A 21,008-nucleotide genomic window follows, 5' to 3' on the forward strand; every position below is an offset into this window, starting at 1 on the left:
GATTTAATTTGGGATGTGGCATACACACAAAATTATAAAATATATTGACATTTGTTAAGGTTATATATTTTTTGTTACTGGATATGTTTTTGATTTTTTTCAGTATTTTATATAGTATAATTTTAGGACAGCCAATTAGCCTGTTCCAAATATTTTATTGTATTAATGAGTTCTTCACTGGGTATTATCTGCTGGCAAAGCTATTACCTGCTGGGTGTTATTTGTATTAGAAGATATAAATGTGAAAGAAATACCTTATTTGTGCTGTGTGGTTAGTTTTATGTGTTGCAAACAAGATGTCAATTTAATGGGTTTTGTATGTACTTTAAAAATTTGTCATCTACTATGGATATGGTAAAATCAAAGAAGTTCAAGTAATTTTTTTAATCTTCTATTCTACAATGAAATCTAAATTGGATTATAGCAAGGACTGAGAGAACAAATTTGCTGAAACATGAAATTGTCTTTTTTTTAAATATTAATAATTGTATATTAATACTCTATATGCAATTTTAAATTTTCCTTAAAAAGGAAAACAGTTTTTACTATTTTACTACAATATAAAATTAAGTGAGATCTTGTAAATTTATTATAATCAATTTAAATGCAGTGCTTAATTTAATCTAATAATATATTTATTATAAAAAGATGAGCACTAATTTATGTATGCATACCTTATCATGTTTCTTTAAAATTTTTCTAAATCCAGTAAAATTGAGATTCTGATAATTTTGTAATAGAATAAGGCTGAGATAGAATTCACTAAATGCTAGCTTAAGTTCTTGTAATTTTCTTGTAGGAACTTCACCTCTGCTCCGTGATAATATACTTGTTTTTCCTTTTTTTCCAGTATCCAAGGAATTTGATAGTTCTGATCGAAGGGTGGCAAATTTTCTTGTAGCTTCTGCAAGCTTTTCTACCCCAAAAAGAAATAATTGATTAATTAGTTTAATGTGTTTTTATAATTAATGTTCAAGCAAGTTTTTGTTAATTGCATTCACAGGTAACGTGTAATTTTATGTTTAATTTTACAATTGGAAAAAACAAAATAGTGATTTCCAACTTATATACCCCTGTTCTTGGTTTTAAATGTATGAATTGTATTGCAAAAGTTGAGTCTCTTCTTTTATTTAGTGCCTGTATGTGTTCTTTGTTTCTGTGGGTGAATGTTTTGTAATCTTTTTTATGCATCCTGTGCATACTCATATTTAATGCGATCATTATAACCTGATGTTCAAGCATACTAAATTATGTAAAAACAACATAACTAAATTATTAAACAAACAAAGAGAGCAGACCTTTGATATTACACAAACATTTCCTGCTTGTATAATATCCTGTTATGGCATAAATGTCAGTTTCCACCCATTTTATTTCTTTTTTTTTTTGTGTTAATCTTATTCTTTTATATGTATAGTTACATATGTATAGTTATGACCACTTAACCTGAATAATTTTTTTTTCAGTCTTATTAATAAGATTGTAATAATTACTAAGTTTATTTATTTTTTTAATTTTCTATAGCAAGTAATTTAAGTAGTTTTTTTTTTAAATCAAGGAGTATGTTCAAGCATGTATTATTAAATTTTATTATAAATGTTATAACTGTCATACCTGAATAGAATGTATTAATTTTTTTAAGTTCATCTTCACAGTAGTGAAAGAATATTTCATCAAAATTTGCAAAATGTCGTCTTAATTCTTCTGGTTCTACTAATTCAGCTGAAGGTGCTTCTTCTACAGCAATATATAACATTGCTTTCATCTCCTGGAAAAAAATGTATAAAATACTTAGAATAAACATTTTGTCAAAGAGATGAAAAAATCCTTTAAAACAAACACAAATTATATTAAAAAAATCTTAGTCAAATAAGCAGCAGTCAGTTAAAAGATAAAGTCTAAAAAATGACTCTCTAATTTACTCCATAATAAATATTTCCTTCATAACCTGTATAGAAATATGCTTACAGATCTTTTCAGAGCATTATTACACCACCTTCATCATTGGCGTTGCTTATAGGTTATTGTTAATTGTGCCTGTCTTTAAAATAGAGTTTTGTTTTATTTGTGGCTTTAAAGACTAATAGACTAAACAACAATAAAATCAGAATTTCCTAATCGCCTCGTAGAAACTAAGTAACAATAGTCATGTTGTTATATTTTAAATGCAGTATGTGACAAAAAAAAGTTGTTAAATGATTAACTACAACATAAACTACATCAAATGGATTTCCCAAATATTTGAAGATGTTGTGTTATCAACAACACGTCAAAAAAGTTACATTTTAAGTCTGAAAAAATCCTTTGAAAGTACATTTCCAAATATTTAGGAATGAGTCTTGTTTAAATGTATAAAGAAGTTGACTAAATTTTATTACGATTATCAATAAATAATAATATGTAATATAATAATATGCAAAAAATTTTAGAACATAAATATTAAGACAAGATTGTTTTATATGATATTTAACCAAAAAAATATTTTAAAGGGTTCTTAGAACGACAAACTCATTAGTTTCCAAGAAAATTTTTATAAAAGAAAAAAATTACAATCAAAAAACAAATTTCTTATTTTCTAATAAATTAATTTTGTTAAATTGCCAATAACCAAATAAAACTTGGCAAGAAAATGTGTAGGAAGTTTTTTTATGTAAATAAAATACAACCAAAAAAGTGTCAAAATTTTAATTACCTGAATTGGACAAACTTGAACTTGTTTTTATCATATTATTAAGGATACTTATCTGAATACGTACGTTGCTGAAAATTTCACTAAGCTTCAATAAATATCCAAGCAAGGAAATCATTTTGTATAATATGTATAATGTAAATCAGAATTTTTGGGTTAAATATTACTAATAATGATGTTTTATTTGGTTTTTAATCAATACAATTTCTGCCCTTTACTTGTGTGTGTGTGTGTGTGTGTGTGTGTGTTTTTTTTTTTTAATAAAAGTTAAATTTCTTAAATTTCATTTGTTTTTTACCAACATTAAACATTTTACTCACAGATAAATTCTTGGCTAAGCTTAATTTGGTTGTAAGAGTTAATTTATACAAAATTCAAAATAATGTATTTCATTTATATAATTCCTTCTACATTACAACAATTTTATAAAAAAACTACTGAAGATACAGTAAAAGGAGCCATTTTATTTCTATTTTTTGTTTCAAATATCATATACCAATATGCCAAATATTATTTTACTTGTGGAACAGAAATTAGAATAAAAGTTTTCACTATTGTAACTCAAAATCAAAATATTTTCAACATGTGTTTAAATGTCATTTTTTTCTTTATTTTGGCCATTAAAATGCATTTCTGAAGTATGTCCGTTTCCTCATGGGATACTCTGTCTACTAATGAATAATTATTTATATGCAAATATTGAAACATGTTCTTCTAGTTAAATGATCCACATGGAGCAACCAGATATTAATTGGTACCTACAATCATTTACAACTAAAAAATCTGTTTCAACTGTATTTTAATATTAATTGTGATGTTTATTTTGTAATACTGTTGTGTTAATGCAATTCTAGAAGTCTTGATAAAATTTTGTGGAGAAATTTCTGCTTCGGTGAATCAGATACTGTTATTTAAATGTTGGTTAGTATGCTGAAAAAAGAAACAACAATAACAATTGCATATTCATGATGGTAACTAATTTTAAAAACTGGTCATACTAGTTACATTTATATAATGATGCAATGTACAAACAGTGCTTGTTTATTTTATTGAAATTAAGATTTATGAAAACAAAAAAGAAACTGTTATTTTATAGTTTCTTCTTTTTTTAATCTTTAATAATCTTCATACATAGTTAATCTTCATAGTTTTTCTCATTAGAATTTAGCTATATATTTTTTTTTCAGTAAGCACATGACATAAGACAACAGATACATACATTTTTCTATTAATTCTGATATTATTTTAATTCATTGTTATTATAGAAATGATTGTATTAACACATATAGTCACAATTTTTTTAATTTTAATGCAGAAAATAGCAGAGAGCATTAAGAAGCAAAATAAAAACTTAAAATTTAGACTTTTTTAAATTGCATAGAGTTTCACAATAGTTATAAATTACATACTTTATAGTGTATATTCTCCAAGAAAAAACCATCAACTACTTATTGCAGTGTAAAAAATGGTTTATATCAATTTTATAAATCTTATTTAGTTATAATCCAATTATTAACGCGTAACATTCAGTTTTCAAAACAAACTTTTGCTTTTTAACATTTAATAAATTTTATTCACAGCTGTAAAAATAAAATAAAGAGTAAATATAATTTAAAAAAATATAATGGCTTTAAAATGCCTTGAGGAAACCACTGCTCCAGTGGCAGCACTGCTAGAGGGATTAAATTTAATTTATTTAATTAATACATGATAACTAGATATACATTATGACATCTCTAATCCAGTGTCATTTCAGTCTTCGTGCAGGACTGGTTTATAATTCTGGCAAATGTAACTTAATAGTTGATTGGGGTTACAGTTTAGTTTATCCTTACAACATAGTTACATATTGTAAAATTCATCATTGTTGTAAGTCTAATACAATGATGAATTTTTTTTACACAGAAAGATGCATTAATTATTTGCCTTTATAATTTCAGTTGGATATATTACATTCTAGACATGAGAAATGACATTGAACTATAAGTTCAGCTACAGTACATCAAAATAGGTTTTAAGAGGAATTTATAAATCTGGAGTTTTTGATAATGTGGTGGTTTTGAAGGTCTGGGAATCAAGAAATAAAACCTCTATAAATATAAATTTATAAATATAAATATAAATTATATTATATATAATTATTTTATATTATATATAATAGTTTATATTAATATAAATTATATTATATTATATTTACATGTGTATAAATTTTTACTGTTAATTCACTCTTACCAGTTTGAAAAAGGGATGTGCTATTTAAACAAAAAAGACAAATTGAATACAAGTTACGTTTTAAAAGTTAAACATGAACTTCCATGGCAAAATGGTAGTCTCAATTTTTTTTTGGTTTTTCTGAGCAAAAAACACTTTCATGTTATCATCACCGAGACATGATATATTTTTTGTAATAAACAAAGATATATCATAGTACATATCAAAATAATAAAATTACCATCTACTTTACGGCAAATGGTATGAATAGCTGAAACAGACGGCCCTAAGAAACCATGAAACATGAGATAACAACATTTCATTATCCCTTAGAATATTTCGCATGTTAGTCCCTAGGTTAAATTTGTGACACAATGCTGCATAACAGATAATATCCACAAGGATGTGGTGCACTGTTAATTGGCAGTCACAGCATGTACAAATGGGTGCATCTGTTTGCTTCATCAGATATCAATGAGTGAGCCTAGTGTGCTCTATTCACAAACAGCAGATAATAACCTCCTCTCAACAGATATTTCTGCATGAGGAGCTCCATCCATGATGACACAGTGTTCTTGATTAGATAAAGTTTATTGTTAATTAGTATCTCATTCACTTTGTCACTCATCATGCATCATCCTCTTTAGAAAACAGACAAGATCGTTTGAAGTGACGTGGTTGGTGAAAGGAGGTTGGATTCAAATTCTGGTCAGATCAATACTGGCGATACTGATAGTGTCTTAACCTTTCATCCAGAAGGTCCTAGTAGATTCAAATTCTGGTCAGGCGTTGAATTTTCCATATACTACAAAATTGCTATATTTTATTCACCTTGGCAAGTTTTGATCTCATTGAATCTGTTACCTAAAGAAAAAAATATCCATATAAAATAGGATAAGCTATTTACTAAGGACTGTTGTACCAATTTCTTTATTGTTGCCCTCTCTAGCATTAGATTTAGTTAAAAGTATAGTTAAGTGTAGTTAAAAGTATAGGTAAAAACTAAGTATAGTTAGTTTTTTATACAGCAATTATATTTTGGTCATTGATGCAGAGTAATTGGCAATATCTATGGAATCGTCATGATTGTGACTTTTTAGATAATTTGCATTCAGCTGCTTCAAAAAAGTCAAAAGTGATAATTTGCTAAACTAAAAGAAAAAGTTAACTTATTAACCCTGTGATAATTTAATGTATTAAGTGAACACTTAAAAAAAGTCACTGAAGTTCTTGGTTATTGCAATGCTATCCCTAGTTATCCATTACTTTTCACAGTTTTTGTCTTTGGATTACATCAAGTATAAAATACACAGTCGGTTTGAGATTATCATGAAAATACTGTGATGGGTATGACTATGCAGGCACCCAGAACATTTGGTTGGACACCGATTGATGATTTAATCTGTTACCTTTACCACAGTCAGCTAATTTTTGCAACAGAATGAAAGTTACATATATATACATAAGACTCTCCCAATCAGAATTTTTTTTAGGATATCACTTTCTTTCCTAAAATCCACACAACAAAAGAGCAGGAAAAAGTCATTACTTTATTACACCATCCATCTCACAATCTCCTAAATTCAGTAATAAATATGGATTCAATTTCACCCAGACTGTAGTACCATTTTAAGACATGGTAAATTTTTTAACTTATATTAGTAATAGAGAACTTGCAACAACAAAAATGAGATTGCCTTAGGCAGTGTAGCCATGTTACCCACTCATGCATTTGCTGTCTCCTTAGCCGATCAAAAAGAACCACTTCACTTAATAGACCAAACATTTTGGACTCCCTTGGACCAGCTAATGTATATAAGAACTACTAGAAATTCAAATTAAACAGTTTCTTTAGCGATTATTAATTCTGGTATAACCCATGAGTTCTAAGGTTCAAATCCCAGCAAAGGCAGTTACTTTTATAAAGATATGAATACTAGACCAGTATCCAGTAGATAGACCAGTAGATATGAATACTACACCAGTATCCATGATCTAGTGATACTGGTGTTCTCTGGTGGTTGGGTTTCAATTAACACACATCTCAGGAATGGTCAACCTGAGACTGTAGAAGACTACAGACCATATTTATTTGCAGCAGAGATAATTTTTTATAAAACCACTATATATAGTAAACCAAGTACCAAGAAGTTCCATGCAATGTACTTCTGTTAAGTTTTATTAATATTTATTTATTTCTGAATTGTAAATTTAGTGAAATTTGCATCTATAATTTGTCATAGAATATTAAACAATTATGATTCATTAATATATCAGGGTCTACAAAAAATAATATCGGGTTTTAATTTGTTAATATTGTTTGGGGAAGGCATATAGTCATGATGTAAGGCTAGAAGCAGTTAGCAAAAAGCATAGTTTTAATTGCACACACAATCGTAGATTGATTCCCCTCTCTTTCCACTTCCAGCACCATCACCAAAAACGGTGACTCCTGAACAGAAAACTTTATGTTTTATAGTTTGCTAAATGTGAATCTGTAATTACAGTTTAATGTGCGTTCAGCAGAAAGTTTAACTGTACTCTTCCAAGTGACATTAACATTCGTCGATAGCATAATCAGTTTGTTGTCTGTGTAAAGGGAAGAATATGGAATGACTAAGGGTGTCTGAAGAAAACATCAATGTGTCAGGGAGTCTTTTCTGCATAGTCCTAAAAAAGTCTGCTAGGATGGCCAGCCGCAAACTACGAATTCCATTGATTACAGTGCAGAATATTTTAAGGAAACATTTACATGTGGTCCAAAACGTTTACCTATTACAGTTTTTGAAGCCTACCGACTATGATCTGCGTGTCTACTCGAAATGTTGCAGCATGAAGATGACGATTTTTTTTCCTGTTGTGTTTAGTGATGAGTCAGCATTTAATCTTATCGGAAGAGATGAAATGTTGACTCATCTTACATGCTATGTTTGTATAGCCGATCTGAACCCATGTGAATTTTTCCTTTGGGGTTTAATAAAGGGATTTGCGAGACTCCGCTACCTACTGATCTACACGATTTGAGGCACAGGATTGAAGTAGATGTAGCATTCATTACTACAGACATGCTTAATATGCTTAAAGTATGGGACGAATTCTTCTACCGACTGTATATGTACTGCGTGATGAAAGTTGCTCATATTAAACAGTTGTAGGGAAAACGCTGTAAGAGTTAATGTTTCATTCTATTTTTAATTCATTACTGTAAGTCAAAGTTAAAACTCGATATTTTTTTTGGTATACACTGTACCGTTTTTCATAAAACTATACTTTCTTTTTCCTGTTTAGCCTCCGGTAACTACCGTTCAGATAATACTTCAGAGGATGAATGAGGATGATGATATGTATGAGTGTAAATGAAGTGTAGGTCTTGTACATTCTCAGTTCGACCATTCCTGAGATGTGTGGTTAATTGAAACTCGACCACCAAAGAACACCGGTATCCACGATTTAGTATTAAAATGTAAAATGTAAAAATAACTGCCTTTGCTAGGACTTGAACGCTGCAACTCTTGACTCCCAAATCAGCTGATTTGGGAAGACGCGTTAACCACTAGACAAACCCGGTGGGTTCATAAAACTAGACTGAATTCAGTTAGCTTTTAGAGTGAAAAATAAACAAGTGTTGCATTTGTGTAAATGATTTCGTCATGTTTCTGCTGCGTAATCGGCGGCTTGAACACTCGTACGCGCAGTTTGTTTGCTTCAACTCTATAAGCTAACTGAATTTGGTAATAGCATTTGTGTAACAGTTAAATTAACCGCACCAAAATAATAAGCAACTACACATATGGAATCAGTCGTTTAAATTAAAAATTAATCGATTATTTTTGTTTAGTTTCATGTTTTTTTTTTCTTTGCAGTCTGTATCATTAAAATATTACAGTAGCAAAATGTAATTAATTTTTATTACTTACATTTACTAGTTAGCTAATTATTAGGTACATTACACAACCTATTTTATCAAATAAGATGGTACTTGACTTCTTAACTGCGTACTGGTATTAAATTTATGACTACTAAACGATTACAGTTAAGGCTGAAATGTAATCGAAGCTATAAAAGCATTAAAAAAAATAATAATACTGCTTTTACTCAGTATTATAATGAAAAAAAGAAATTGGTTATAATAAATATATCTATCAAATATATTAGTATAAAAAATGTTATTTATTTTTATTTTTTTCTCTAATCTAATTATATTAGCTTTACAAATAAAACACGCGTAGATATTGAGACTTAATTATTATATTTATATACATAAATTTTTCCTCACTTTAGGAGTTAATTAGTTGAAAGAAATAAAATGAATTTACAAAAAAATGTCCTAAAAGTAAACAAATTATTTTTAAATTCTTTCAATTTTAATATTTTTAAATTGCCACCACATTGAAAACAAACAAGTAGAAATAACGTTTTGTATTTAAATTGATACTAACTTCATAGTTTGAAATTTAGAAAATCGAAAAAGTATTATAAGAATCACTTTTTTAAACTATTTCTTAAAAGTTTATTTTCGGCAATGCTTCGCTAGATTCGAGATATATATACAGATTAAATAAACACAATTGAAAGTTTGATAAAACATTAAAAAACTGAACATTATGAAATATCACAAAATGTAATCTTTAACTTTACAAAAGTCAGAATGTAAATAAATTCAATTGTCAGATCCACTACCTATCGGATTTAATTCAAATTACTCTCTAAACACAGTAGTCGGTTGAAAATACCCTTAACTTTCTTTCTACTGGTCAGATCTAGGATATCAGTAACTTTAAACTTTCTCCAGACAACGCGGACCATTTTGCAAAAATCCGCGCGTAAATCAGTCCAGTAGTTTTTTATTCTATAGCGGTTCACACATATGAACTTTTATATACATAGAATAAGAAAGTCTGTTTATATATTTGTTTGTTTCGTAAATATCTCAACCCTAGCGCCACCTAGCGGGTCCATTTTCCGCAAAAATATTTATTTTCTCGTAAGTAATATATATTCTGAATATAAGCCAAATCGATCCATAAATAAAATTTTTCGCCATATCTCGATCCCCAGCGCCACCTAGCGGGTCCAAACTAATTCAGAAACCTTCGCGGGCGTGCGCACAAAACTATCAAAGTTTCATCGCAATCGGATGAATGGTATAGGAACCCATACGGGGAACCCAAACAAACAAACATTCATTTTTATACGTATATATAGATAGATTTTTTTTAGGGACTCTATGATTATAAAGACAACCAACGTACCAAAAATTAATGAAGGGCAAGTTACAAATCATCAAAGTTAAGTGATTTACAGGCTGTCGACCTCAATTCATTTTTAGGTAAATTTCATAAGAGAGCTTGTAAAGGGTACCGTGATTCGACTTCTGGAAAATTTCGACATATCTTCGCGTTTCACATCCCCCAGACCCCAAAACGACCGTCAGCTCTCAAAATTTTATATATATATAAAATATACATTTATATATATATATATATATATATATATATATATATATATATATATATATATATTAATATTCTTGTTCCGAATTTCAGTAAGTGCACTTAACGAATCGGAACATATAAGCACTCTCTCTTCGCATAAATGTTCAGGGTAGTGAAAAGCTTACTGTATGACAAAATGTTCTGCTGTATAAACACTTGCCATATCTGGCAGTTTCCAAGAATGGGCTTCTTCATTTACTTATATGGAGCATCCAACACCGTGTTCGGTTTTCGAACCGTCAGTATAAATTTTAATAGATTCTTCATAATCACTGACGGTTGATAAAAATTCCTGTTGGATGATTACAGCTGGTTTCTCTTTTATTTTTCCATAGGAGAGATCCAAACTTGTATTTAAGCTGGTAAAAGCCATAGCGGTATTTCTCTTGTACAAATTACTAATGTCTCTGGTAAAGCAATTTCATATTATCTTGTCAATTCGTGATACCTTATTCCGGCTGGTCTGGAAAAGGATCAGCCAAAGGATGATTTTAAAAATTTTGTTATTTATATGGATAGAGAAGGCATATTTTCTGCATATCTTAGCAATAAGATCTCTCTTCTATAATGTAGTGGCATTATTCCGGCTACCGACATTAGACTAGTCGCCGGACTTGTATGGAATGGGCCTGTTGCATACCTTCTTCCGCTGTTATGTATTACGTCTAACTTTCTAAAATGCGACTTTCTAGCGGATGAATATACAATACACCCGTAGTTCAAGCTTCGATTTAACCAATGCTTTATACAGCCTCAACAGCATTTCTTTATCTGGGCCCCAATTGATATTGGAATAACAATTAATAATTTTTAGGGCTTTTTTGCACCTAACACTCAAGTCCTGTATATGAAATCCCCATGAAAGGGATTTATCTAGTAATTGACCTAAAAATTACACATTGTCCTTGTATAGTATACGATGATCATCAATGGTCAAAACAGGACTTCGGTGAGGAATTCTCTTCCTACAGAAGTGTACACAGCATATTTTCTCTGGTGAAAATTTGAAACCATTATTCCTCGCAATTTCGTTGAGAGCGTTTATCGCATGTTGCAATTTGTACTTCACCATAGCTGTCGTGTTGCTGGCATATATAATTGCCAGATCAGACACTTTTGCTGATTTCTACTGGAATGGCTAATATCAGTTTATTAATGGCGGTCGTGAACAAGGTACCGCTCAACGACGACCCTTGTGGTATGCCATTTTCTATTATTTTTTCTGATGAATATTCGTTGTTGATGTGTACTTGGAAAGTACGGTCATTCATATAGTTGCTGAGTAAAACTGGCGGACTGCCAGGAATGCCCCATTCATGTATTTGAAGCATTATTCCATATCGCCAGGTCATATTGAATGCCTTCTGCATATCAAAGGAGATTCCGACACAATATTTTCTTGTTATATAAGCTGTTATATATGATGTTCTCTAAGTTGATCATTTGATCAGTAGTAGAGTGATATTGTCGAAAACTTGCTTGATGTGAGGATAAAAGATTTTCTAAAATCAAAACGAGTCGATTATTTATCATTTTTTTCAAATATTTTTTCCATAGCGCACGTTAAAGAAATAGGACGGTAACTATTGGCAACTGTTCAATTTTTATCTTTCTTTGGAACTGGAACAATATGTGCTTTTTTCCATTGCTGCGGTACATTCCATCCCGCCATATCTGATTATATAGTTTTAATAATCTACGATTTGCAGTGGTATTCAGCTGCCTGATCATGTCATAATGAATTTCATCCGGACCAGCAGCTGTATTACAGGCTTTCTCCAACGCTTTCATACGTTTTTCTATTTTAAAAGGTACATTATGTGAATAACTTATTTCAACTGTGAAATTTAGTAGACCCTCAAGTTCTGTTTTATGCATTCCAAAATATTCGTCGTACTTAGCCGTCTTCCTGGCTTCTTCTAAGTGATTGGCTAGTAGCTCTGCAATTTCGTTTAGAGTATCTTTAACGTCATCTTCATATTGAAGACAAGTTATGGGAGAAAAGCTTGCACGTCCACAAACAGCCCTCACTTTCTTCCAAACGTCTGACGCAGTCGTATTTCTGTTCTGGATGATACATATTGCTGCCAGTATCGTTTTATAGCGTGTATCATAGTTCTTTTTTCATACGCCTTATATTTTTTAAAGGCAATTAGATTTTCTAGTGTTGGACGTTTCTTAAAAGCGTTATACGCTTTTTTATTTCTTTTAATAGCTTCATTTATTTCATTGTTCCACCACGGAACGGGTTGCTTCTTAAGTTTCCCAGATGTTTTGGGAATATATCTTGATGCAGTTACATGCGGCATTAACCCACCGGCTTGGTCTAGTGGTGAACGCGTCTTCCCAAATCAACTGATTTGGAAGTCGAGTGTTCCAGCGTTCAAGTCCTAATAAAGTCAGTTATTTTTATACGGATTTGAATACTAGATCGTGGATACCGGTGTTCTTTGGTGGTTGGGTTTCAATTAACCACACATCTCATAAATGGTCGAACTGGGACTGTATACAAAACTACACTGCACTTACACTCATACATATCATCCTCATTCATCCTCTGAAGTATTATCTGAAAGGTAATTACCGGAGGCTAAACAAGAAAGAGAAAGAAAGTTACATATGGGATTAGTTATAACGTCGACATCGGCTTCGACAACTCCAGTTGTTTCAGGGAGTATCGTCCTAGCCGTGAAGTTCGTCCAATCTGCCTTATCAAACAGCCATCTTTTGGAAATGGGATATATTTTTCGTGTAACGTCAGTTACAATTTGCACCAGAAAATGATCACTTCCATGTAAATCTTCTAAAATATGGAAAGTGCACCTCAATGCTATCAATCCACTTATACGTACTACATGTATACAGGACTTCGATGCATCTCTGACGTTAAAAAAAGTTCCAGAACCATTATTTAAGATAACGAAATCAGAATTCAGCAAGAACTTTTCCAATTTTCTTCCACGGGGATCTACTCGATCAGAACCCCAAAAAGAATTATGTGAATTAAAGTCACCCATCAACAGTATAGGTGGGGGAAGCTCAGCAAATCAGCTGATTAATCAGCTAGATTAATCGTGCTATGCCGTCCTCCTTCCAATCAAAATTCGGCAAATATATGCTGTAGATTACTATCTGCAGATAGTAATCTGCAGCGGACGCTTCATTCCGACTACGATCGTGACTAATGCGACAGGAGTCGCCCTAGTCACCGCCCCAGCAGAGAGGAAATAGGTCCCCCTGTCTAGTTTTTGGTGGCTTCTGTGGTTTAGAGGCCACCTAGATTGTAGGAGGCTTGGGGACCTCCATAGAAGACTGCGAAGCAATCACTGTCCTTGCACTATTATCCAAACGTAAACTCACTGGAACCTTTGGTTTAGTGCCAGACCATAAGACCTTCTTGTGGTCAGAATCACTTTTATTCATAGTTGACTCAGTGTCTGAAGTCTGTACTATTATCAAAGGCTTATTAAATTCCTTGTGAGTGAGAGATTTCATTCTATTATCTATAATTCTCTCAATCCGATGTGGGCGCAAGTTTGCTAAGGAGGTGATCTGTATCAACAGCATTTGGAGCAGGAACTGCAGCCGCAGCCTGAGCGTAAGTTGTTGCTGCTCTTGGCTTGCGTGCGCTTACAATCTTCTTTGCTTTGAAGTAGCTGCTTCTGCAGGGTTTTGACTTCCTGCACAGCCACCTCGTCTTTGTAAGCAGGAAATTTTCTCTATCTACATGAGTGTTGTCCTTTACAGTTGACCCAGGAAGGAGGATCCTTGCACGGTTCTCCTTCATGAATTTCCTCACCACACATGCATATTTGTGGCCTTTTGCACCGAGCAACGGTGTGGCCAAAACGTTGACACCTGAAACATCTCATGGGTTGAGATACAAAAGCACGCACATCCAACCTGTGTACCCCAGCACGCACTTTCTCCGCCAGGGTTGGTTTGTTGTAAGTAAGGACATAAGAGGCAGACGGAATAACTTCGTCGTTCCTTCTCATGTTCAGTCTTCGGCATTCAATATCTCACTGAGGTGTCAACTTCTCTACAATCTCCTCTGTTTGCGTGAACCCTCTGTCACGTTAGTTTGTTCAGGCTGCATGACACGTTGATCCCTTCTGTAGCTAGGCTAGCCACCTGGGTACATCCCCACTCCAGGGCTACCTACCCTGGAGGTCCGGTCTGGTACTCCGGTGGAACCGGCATATGTTCTGACAGAGAGCGGATGAGCAATCTCTGCACTGACTCCAGGCCCCTTCGCACCGAACTTTTCAGGGCTTCCGTGCACATACATGGGCACCTTAGCTACATGCTTGCCATCATGGAGGGGCATGTAGACAGCGGGAGAGCCTCCTTTACACCTGCAATCACTTCGACTCTGGCCGCCACATCGCCAGTTAAAGATGGTGTGAATCCATCTTTAACCAAAAAAAAAAAAAGTTAAATTTTCATATCTGCAGGTGGCCGAAAAATCCAGTCCTAGAGTACGGCCTGTAGGTGGAATTAGACCGAAGAAAATTCCATATCCGAGAAAAAAACTCGGAGTCCCGTTAGCCCCGTAAGTACTATGAATAGTACTTACGTACAACTGTTTCCGCCCTGGACGTGGAACGTAGGTGTTATGTTATCTACCTCAGGGCATTATTATTATTATGCCGATTTCCATGGTAGAGTGGTAGCGTCTCAGCCTTCATCCGGATGTCCCGGGATTTCATCTCTGTCAGGTATGACATTTTTCGCACGCTCCAAACATTCATTATCATTCATCAGTAGCTGTAAGTGGGTGTAAGTCTGATGTTAATGTATATAATATATAAATAAATTATTAAAAGCGTTATGTATTATTAAAAGCAATTATTAGTAGTTTATTGCAGTTAAAATCGTAAAATTAATAAATAAAAATTGTAATTAATTAGAAATTAAACGTAAAATTCAATTTAAATGCATTAAATTTTATTTCACTAAATCAAATGCTATCTTAATTTGTTATATTATAAATATTAAGTTATGTTTGCTAATACAGTTACTGTATATTGTGTAATTCAGTTTTCTGATAACAAATTCCACCTGTTATTTTTTTACTATGGTATCGAGTCGAATAGCCTTCAAATAATTATTACATAAGTATTTTATCATTTTAATAGTTTACACAAATTAAATATAGTTATTTTCTTATAGGTTTACGATACAGCTAAACTGAAATCAACTGAGTTCAATATTCTAAACCCATCATGACAAATTATAATAATTTAACCCAAATAAGAAAACTAATTAACAATTGTATATTAATTTGTTATCCATTTTGTGCTTTCTTTTCATGCTTGTAACGTTTTTTTTATATCGAAAACACTTTAAAATCCGGTTTTGAGCCCACTAAAAATTTTTATAAAAATATTCTTACCAAAATTTTAGAAATTTTTGTTAACATATACAGTTTATCAATATTTTTTATAGATGATTAATTTACCACAAGAGTTTGAAATTTGTGCACGAGAATGTAGAACGGAAATTTTTTAACGTATGAAAACAGTCATGCCTGACGGATCAAAATCAATATTATTTAATGTATTTTCATTATACTCTCCTATAATTGTATATTCTCCATCATCTGATATTCTGCCTGCCGACAGGTCCCTTACGCCATCGTTGTCTCTTTCCATTTCTGTCCCTTCTTCTTCGTCCCCTTGTAGTTTCCAATCCACCAAATTTATTAATTTAGCCTTCTTCCTCCTCGCTTCCTTTCTCCTTTTATTGACCCTTCCGATGCAGTTATATTCTTCATTAAATAACATAACTAAACTCAGGTATTATATCTTATATTAAAGCCGCTGAAAATTTAACTAAAAAAAATTTGTTTTAATCACTTTACGTATTGTATTATATAAAATAAAAAGTATTTTGAGGGTCAGACTTTTGCGAATCGCTATTTAGATTCAAACGTTTCATTTTATGACTACACAATCATAAAATAACAACTGATACTCTTCAATCAATTATGTAATAAATTGTAATTTATATAAAAAATAAATCTGTGTAGTCAAGTAGACAAATAACATTTTTGTTGAAAATGGATTTCTTATTTTTTGTGGTTTTTGTTTTCATGTAAAGCAATTTTGAACAGTTTTATGCTCGCTCCGACTATTTTAAAAATAAAGAATTTCTCAACTAGTATCCGGTTCAAGAGTATATCAACACTAATTATACCCATAAAGATAATTAAATATTAGTTAAAATCTACTTAAAGAAAAGAAATTTTAAGACAGAGAAGAGATCAGAAAAATGCGATGAGAAAAAAATGGTGCTCAATAAAAATGACTGAAAAATGCTTCCAACAATGGAAACATCGCTGGGATGGGTGTGTTACATCAAAAGGGACCTACTTTGAAAGAGGCAAGTCACTGAACTAAACAGGTAAAGTATTTTTGAGCCAAGGATACCTTTTGATCACATTTATCAGTGTTCAGAAGTTTGTTTTTCAGAATTGCGGTGCAGTTCCTTTCTCAGTGGTTTACCAGATGGTAATATTGTTAAAGGTCCTTAATTTTCTGCATTTTTTCTCTTATAGTAAAAAAGAAAAAAAAACACTCAAAGACGGTCGTTTAATTTAATTATTTATTAATTTTATTTAATTTATTTACTTTTAATTAATGCAATCAAAATTGTTATTTTATTCAGAACCAGTTTTATTTATTTATTATTTTTGCATAATTCATGACTATTATTTCATATAATCATTATTTTTATATAGATTATAACTACTTGTATTTTTTATTAATTATTTTGTTCTTTTTTTACTTAATAGTGCTTTTCTAATTAAGATTTTTCTATTGTTTTCTTTAATCCTTCCATGTTTACACAAAAATAATCCCTTATCAATGGTATAGCAAATTTATCATCCCTAATATGATTTGTATCTGATTAATTCAATACCTATTTTTAAATTGATAATGCATAAAGCTGAAACATCATTTTAAGGGTAACTATCATACGGAAAGCAAACTTATTTCTTACCATTTATGTTTCAGGTAACTGATAAAGCCTCCAGTTCGTAGCAAAGAAGAGCAAACAAAAATCGCAGCAAAGTACGAAGTATGGAAATCGGTGGTTCAAGTCCAGCATTGGTAGAGAACTGAGAACGGTAGAAATGCAACACTTAATCCAAAAACCATTAGTGCCTGCCACCTTAAATTAATGACAACAGGTTCTGTATTGGAGTTCCCACGTTCTAGTCAACCATCAAGTTCACGGTCTGAAAAGAATGTTACCGAGTACGGGCTACGTTTGAAAGAAGCCCTACAAAGTCCATCCGTCAGGTATCCAGAGAAATCGGGGTAACAAGTTATACCACTCACACTATTTTAAATAAAGATTTCAATTTCCATCCCTGGAAGCGTCGTTAGGTCCAGCAACTCTTTCCCGAGGACTGCGACCACCATATGGAATTTTCATAAATCATGTTAGAATGGAGGGAAAGTATCCTAATCTATTTTATAACATTTTACGGATTGATGAGACAATTTTCCATATCGGTGGTTTTTTTAATACGAATAACTGCTAATGGAGTAATATTGTCACTATTGTTGGAGTACTACTGAGTTACTATTGGAGTAATATGCTGATCCAGACGCTACTGTTACGCCCAAAAGTAACAGTGTAGTGTGGAATGGCATCTACTAATTTGGTGGATCCTTATCAATTACGGAACTCAATGAACAGTGGTCGCTACTCGTATATACTAATGAATTGTATGTTACCATTACTCAATAACACTGCAGAGCTCATAAGTATTCAGGACCTCTACACTTTGCTCTTGTAGTTTGCGACTGACTAGACATTAAGTTTCCAGGAAGGGCGTCGTGGACCGACAGAGTGGCCAAATAGAAGCCCCGACATGACACTTTGTGACTTTTTCTTGTGGTGTTGGATCAAACAATAATTTTTCGAGACTCGTCCAAGAACTGTTGATGGATTTGAGGAAAGAATCCATGATGTTTTGAACGTAGTACTTTAGATTTCTTAAGAAAACCCGTGGATTATGTACGAAAACGTTTACATAAATATATTGACAATGCTAGTGCTAATTTTGAATTCTAAGGGAGATTATTTTCAACGCTATTATGAGTTATTTAGCTTCAATAGCCAAATACACATTAAATTTATACATACATGCATATATATATATATATATATATATATATATATATATATATATATATATATATATATATACCGCCTAGTATACAATAGGTACTGACTTATCAGAGAATCTATATTTGTATTTAGAAGCAATTAAACAATACATATTTTATTGTTTTGTCTCAGCTCTTTTAGTAAGTTTTTTTATCATATTAATATGCTAATAAGTTTCATATTGTTCAAAATTTTAATATCTTGGGTTTTTTTATGTGCTGAACATAAAATTTCCCATTAATATTTTTTTACGTGATTTCGATGAAATGATCTGAAAAAATCTGATGTGGACACAACATGACTTCCTTGTACGCCTGTTAAATTACATAAACACATTTTTTGCTGCACTTCATTTAAACTTATTTCATTTGAAAGTGAGATACGATCCTCCAATTTTTTAATAAAATGGAAAGTTACACAGTTGCTGAAATATTACTTTTTAACATCAAATACTTATACAATTATTAATTCAACAATCTTACATGAAATATTAGGATAGAATAAAAGTCCCTTTATTAATTGTATTACTAGATCATTATTATTCGTATCTTCATGAGTTGCTGATTAACAAAAGTTTCAGATTTCTGTTATGTCGTATAAATAAAAGTAATAACAAACTATTCCGTTAAGTGAACTCATTATTGTATAATGGTTACAAATGTTAATTTCGACATTACGATGTAAAATATTCCGTTTTTATTATTGGATTATTTGGTGAATAATCAAAAATGAAAAATAAACAATCATACAGGAAAAAGAAAGATAACATTAAGAAATATATATTTAAAAAACGAAAAGAAGGTGAATGTGAAGCGAAAGAAAATGTTAAAGCCAAAGAAAGAATAAAAAGATATAAAGAGGAAGAAAACGTTAAGACCAAGAAAAAAGTAAAAACATTAAGAGAGGATGATGAATATAAAGAGAGAAAATTTGGAAACTAGAGAACGTGTACACAAATTATATTAAAAATCAGAAGAATTATATCAAATCAAAGAACGATTAAATGATTGGTAACAAAAACCAAATAAACTAAATGATGATCTCCGACTTAGGGAGAATATTGTCCGACAATATCAGAGGAGTAATGAACTAAAAGATAAGAATTTTTTGCAATTTATTAAAGATCGGGCATGTATGCCTCAGTGTAAATGTTATTCTGGTGATGGTCTATTTTTCAGTCACTCTGTAGTTAACATTAATGTAGATAAAATTAAACAGAAATTCCAGAATAATTAAATAAATTTAAATCAAATAATTTTAAATAAATAATAATTATTTTAAATAAATTTTAAATCAAATAATTTCCAAAAACAAGAAAATAAAATTCCCTTCTAAAAAACTTTAAAGCATCTTAAACAGAAATTAAACTAGAAAATCCAAAAATAATATTATTCTAAATTATAATTTTCAATCAATATTAAATAATCAGGTGTTTCTCCAAATCTATTATTACATATACACATATGTATTAATCCCTATTAAATTACTTCGCGCGCGCATACACATTTTTAAAAGTACATAAAATTTTATTTCGCTAATAATTTCTGATTTTTTCATTTTTTTTTATTGTTATTGAATAATTATTTATTGCAATTTTTTTTACAATCACGGGTTAATAATTATTAATAAATCAATATATTTAAATTAAAAAAAGTTTAAAAAATAAATTTAAAAAAACAGTTAACAAAAGAAGAGAAGTCTGATTCGAACTGATGCGATGTGCCTTCCCTAGTAAGTCCAAATATTTTATTAATTAAAGTTTCATTTGGGTATAACTCTGGAACCAATGAAAATATGTACCATTTATGATACATTGTTGAAAAGCTCTCAATGGGGGTTTATTACTGCAGTTAAGAAAAAGTCCAAAATCCAAATGTTTTTGAATTTTTTCGGCTTTTTTAGACAGTTTGGTTCAGTCGATTGCAATGAATGGAGGTGCACAACTAGATGTTACAATAGTCCTAAATCCAAAATTTCAACATCCTACCGCTAATCGTTTTTGAGTTATGCGAGATAACCTATGTACGTACATACATATTTACGTACGTACAGACGTCACGCGAAACTAGTCAAAATGGATTCAGGATTGGTCAAAATGGATATTTCCGTAGAAATCTGAAAACCGAAATTTTTCACGATCACAATACTTCCTTTACTCCGTACAAGAAAGTAAAAAGTTGTTTCTGATATGAGTATATTTTTTATGTGTAATGAATGTACATCCGCTTTATTCAGTTCAGTATTTATATTTATTTTTCTACAATTTACCTTAAGATATTTAAATATTAATATCTGGTCACATAAAACCAAAATAACGATATTCCGTGATTTTTAATCAACAGGAATTCTGCCGAAATTTATTTACTACGAGTTCTTTATAAAAAAGATTTCAAGTAAAAGTGATGTAGATTCTGCTATATTGGTTC

At 31.2% G+C, this 21,008-nt stretch overlaps 1 protein-coding gene across 3 annotated transcripts in view; it reads right to left on the reverse strand.

The window, feature by feature from the left end:
- Positions 1 to 21,008, reverse strand: part of LOC142328889 (solute carrier family 53 member 1) — a 104,965-nt gene that overhangs the window by 33,918 nt on the left and 50,039 nt on the right. For 2 of the 3 annotated variants that reach the window (XM_075373027.1, XM_075373028.1), the window contains exons 2-3: positions 1,615 to 1,768; positions 675 to 916 (exon numbers count right to left, since the gene is read on the reverse strand). In XM_075373027.1, the coding sequence (XP_075229142.1) occupies positions 675 to 916; positions 1,615 to 1,768 (396 nt within the window). Of the gene's footprint in view, positions 1 to 674; positions 917 to 1,614; positions 1,769 to 21,008 lie in introns of those variants that run through there. The other variant, XM_075373029.1, reaches the window with a different exon arrangement.

The sequence above is a fragment of the Lycorma delicatula genome, chromosome 8, assembly GCF_047948215.1.
Source record: "Lycorma delicatula isolate Av1 chromosome 8, ASM4794821v1, whole genome shotgun sequence".
NCBI lineage: Eukaryota > Metazoa > Arthropoda > Insecta > Hemiptera > Fulgoridae > Lycorma > Lycorma delicatula.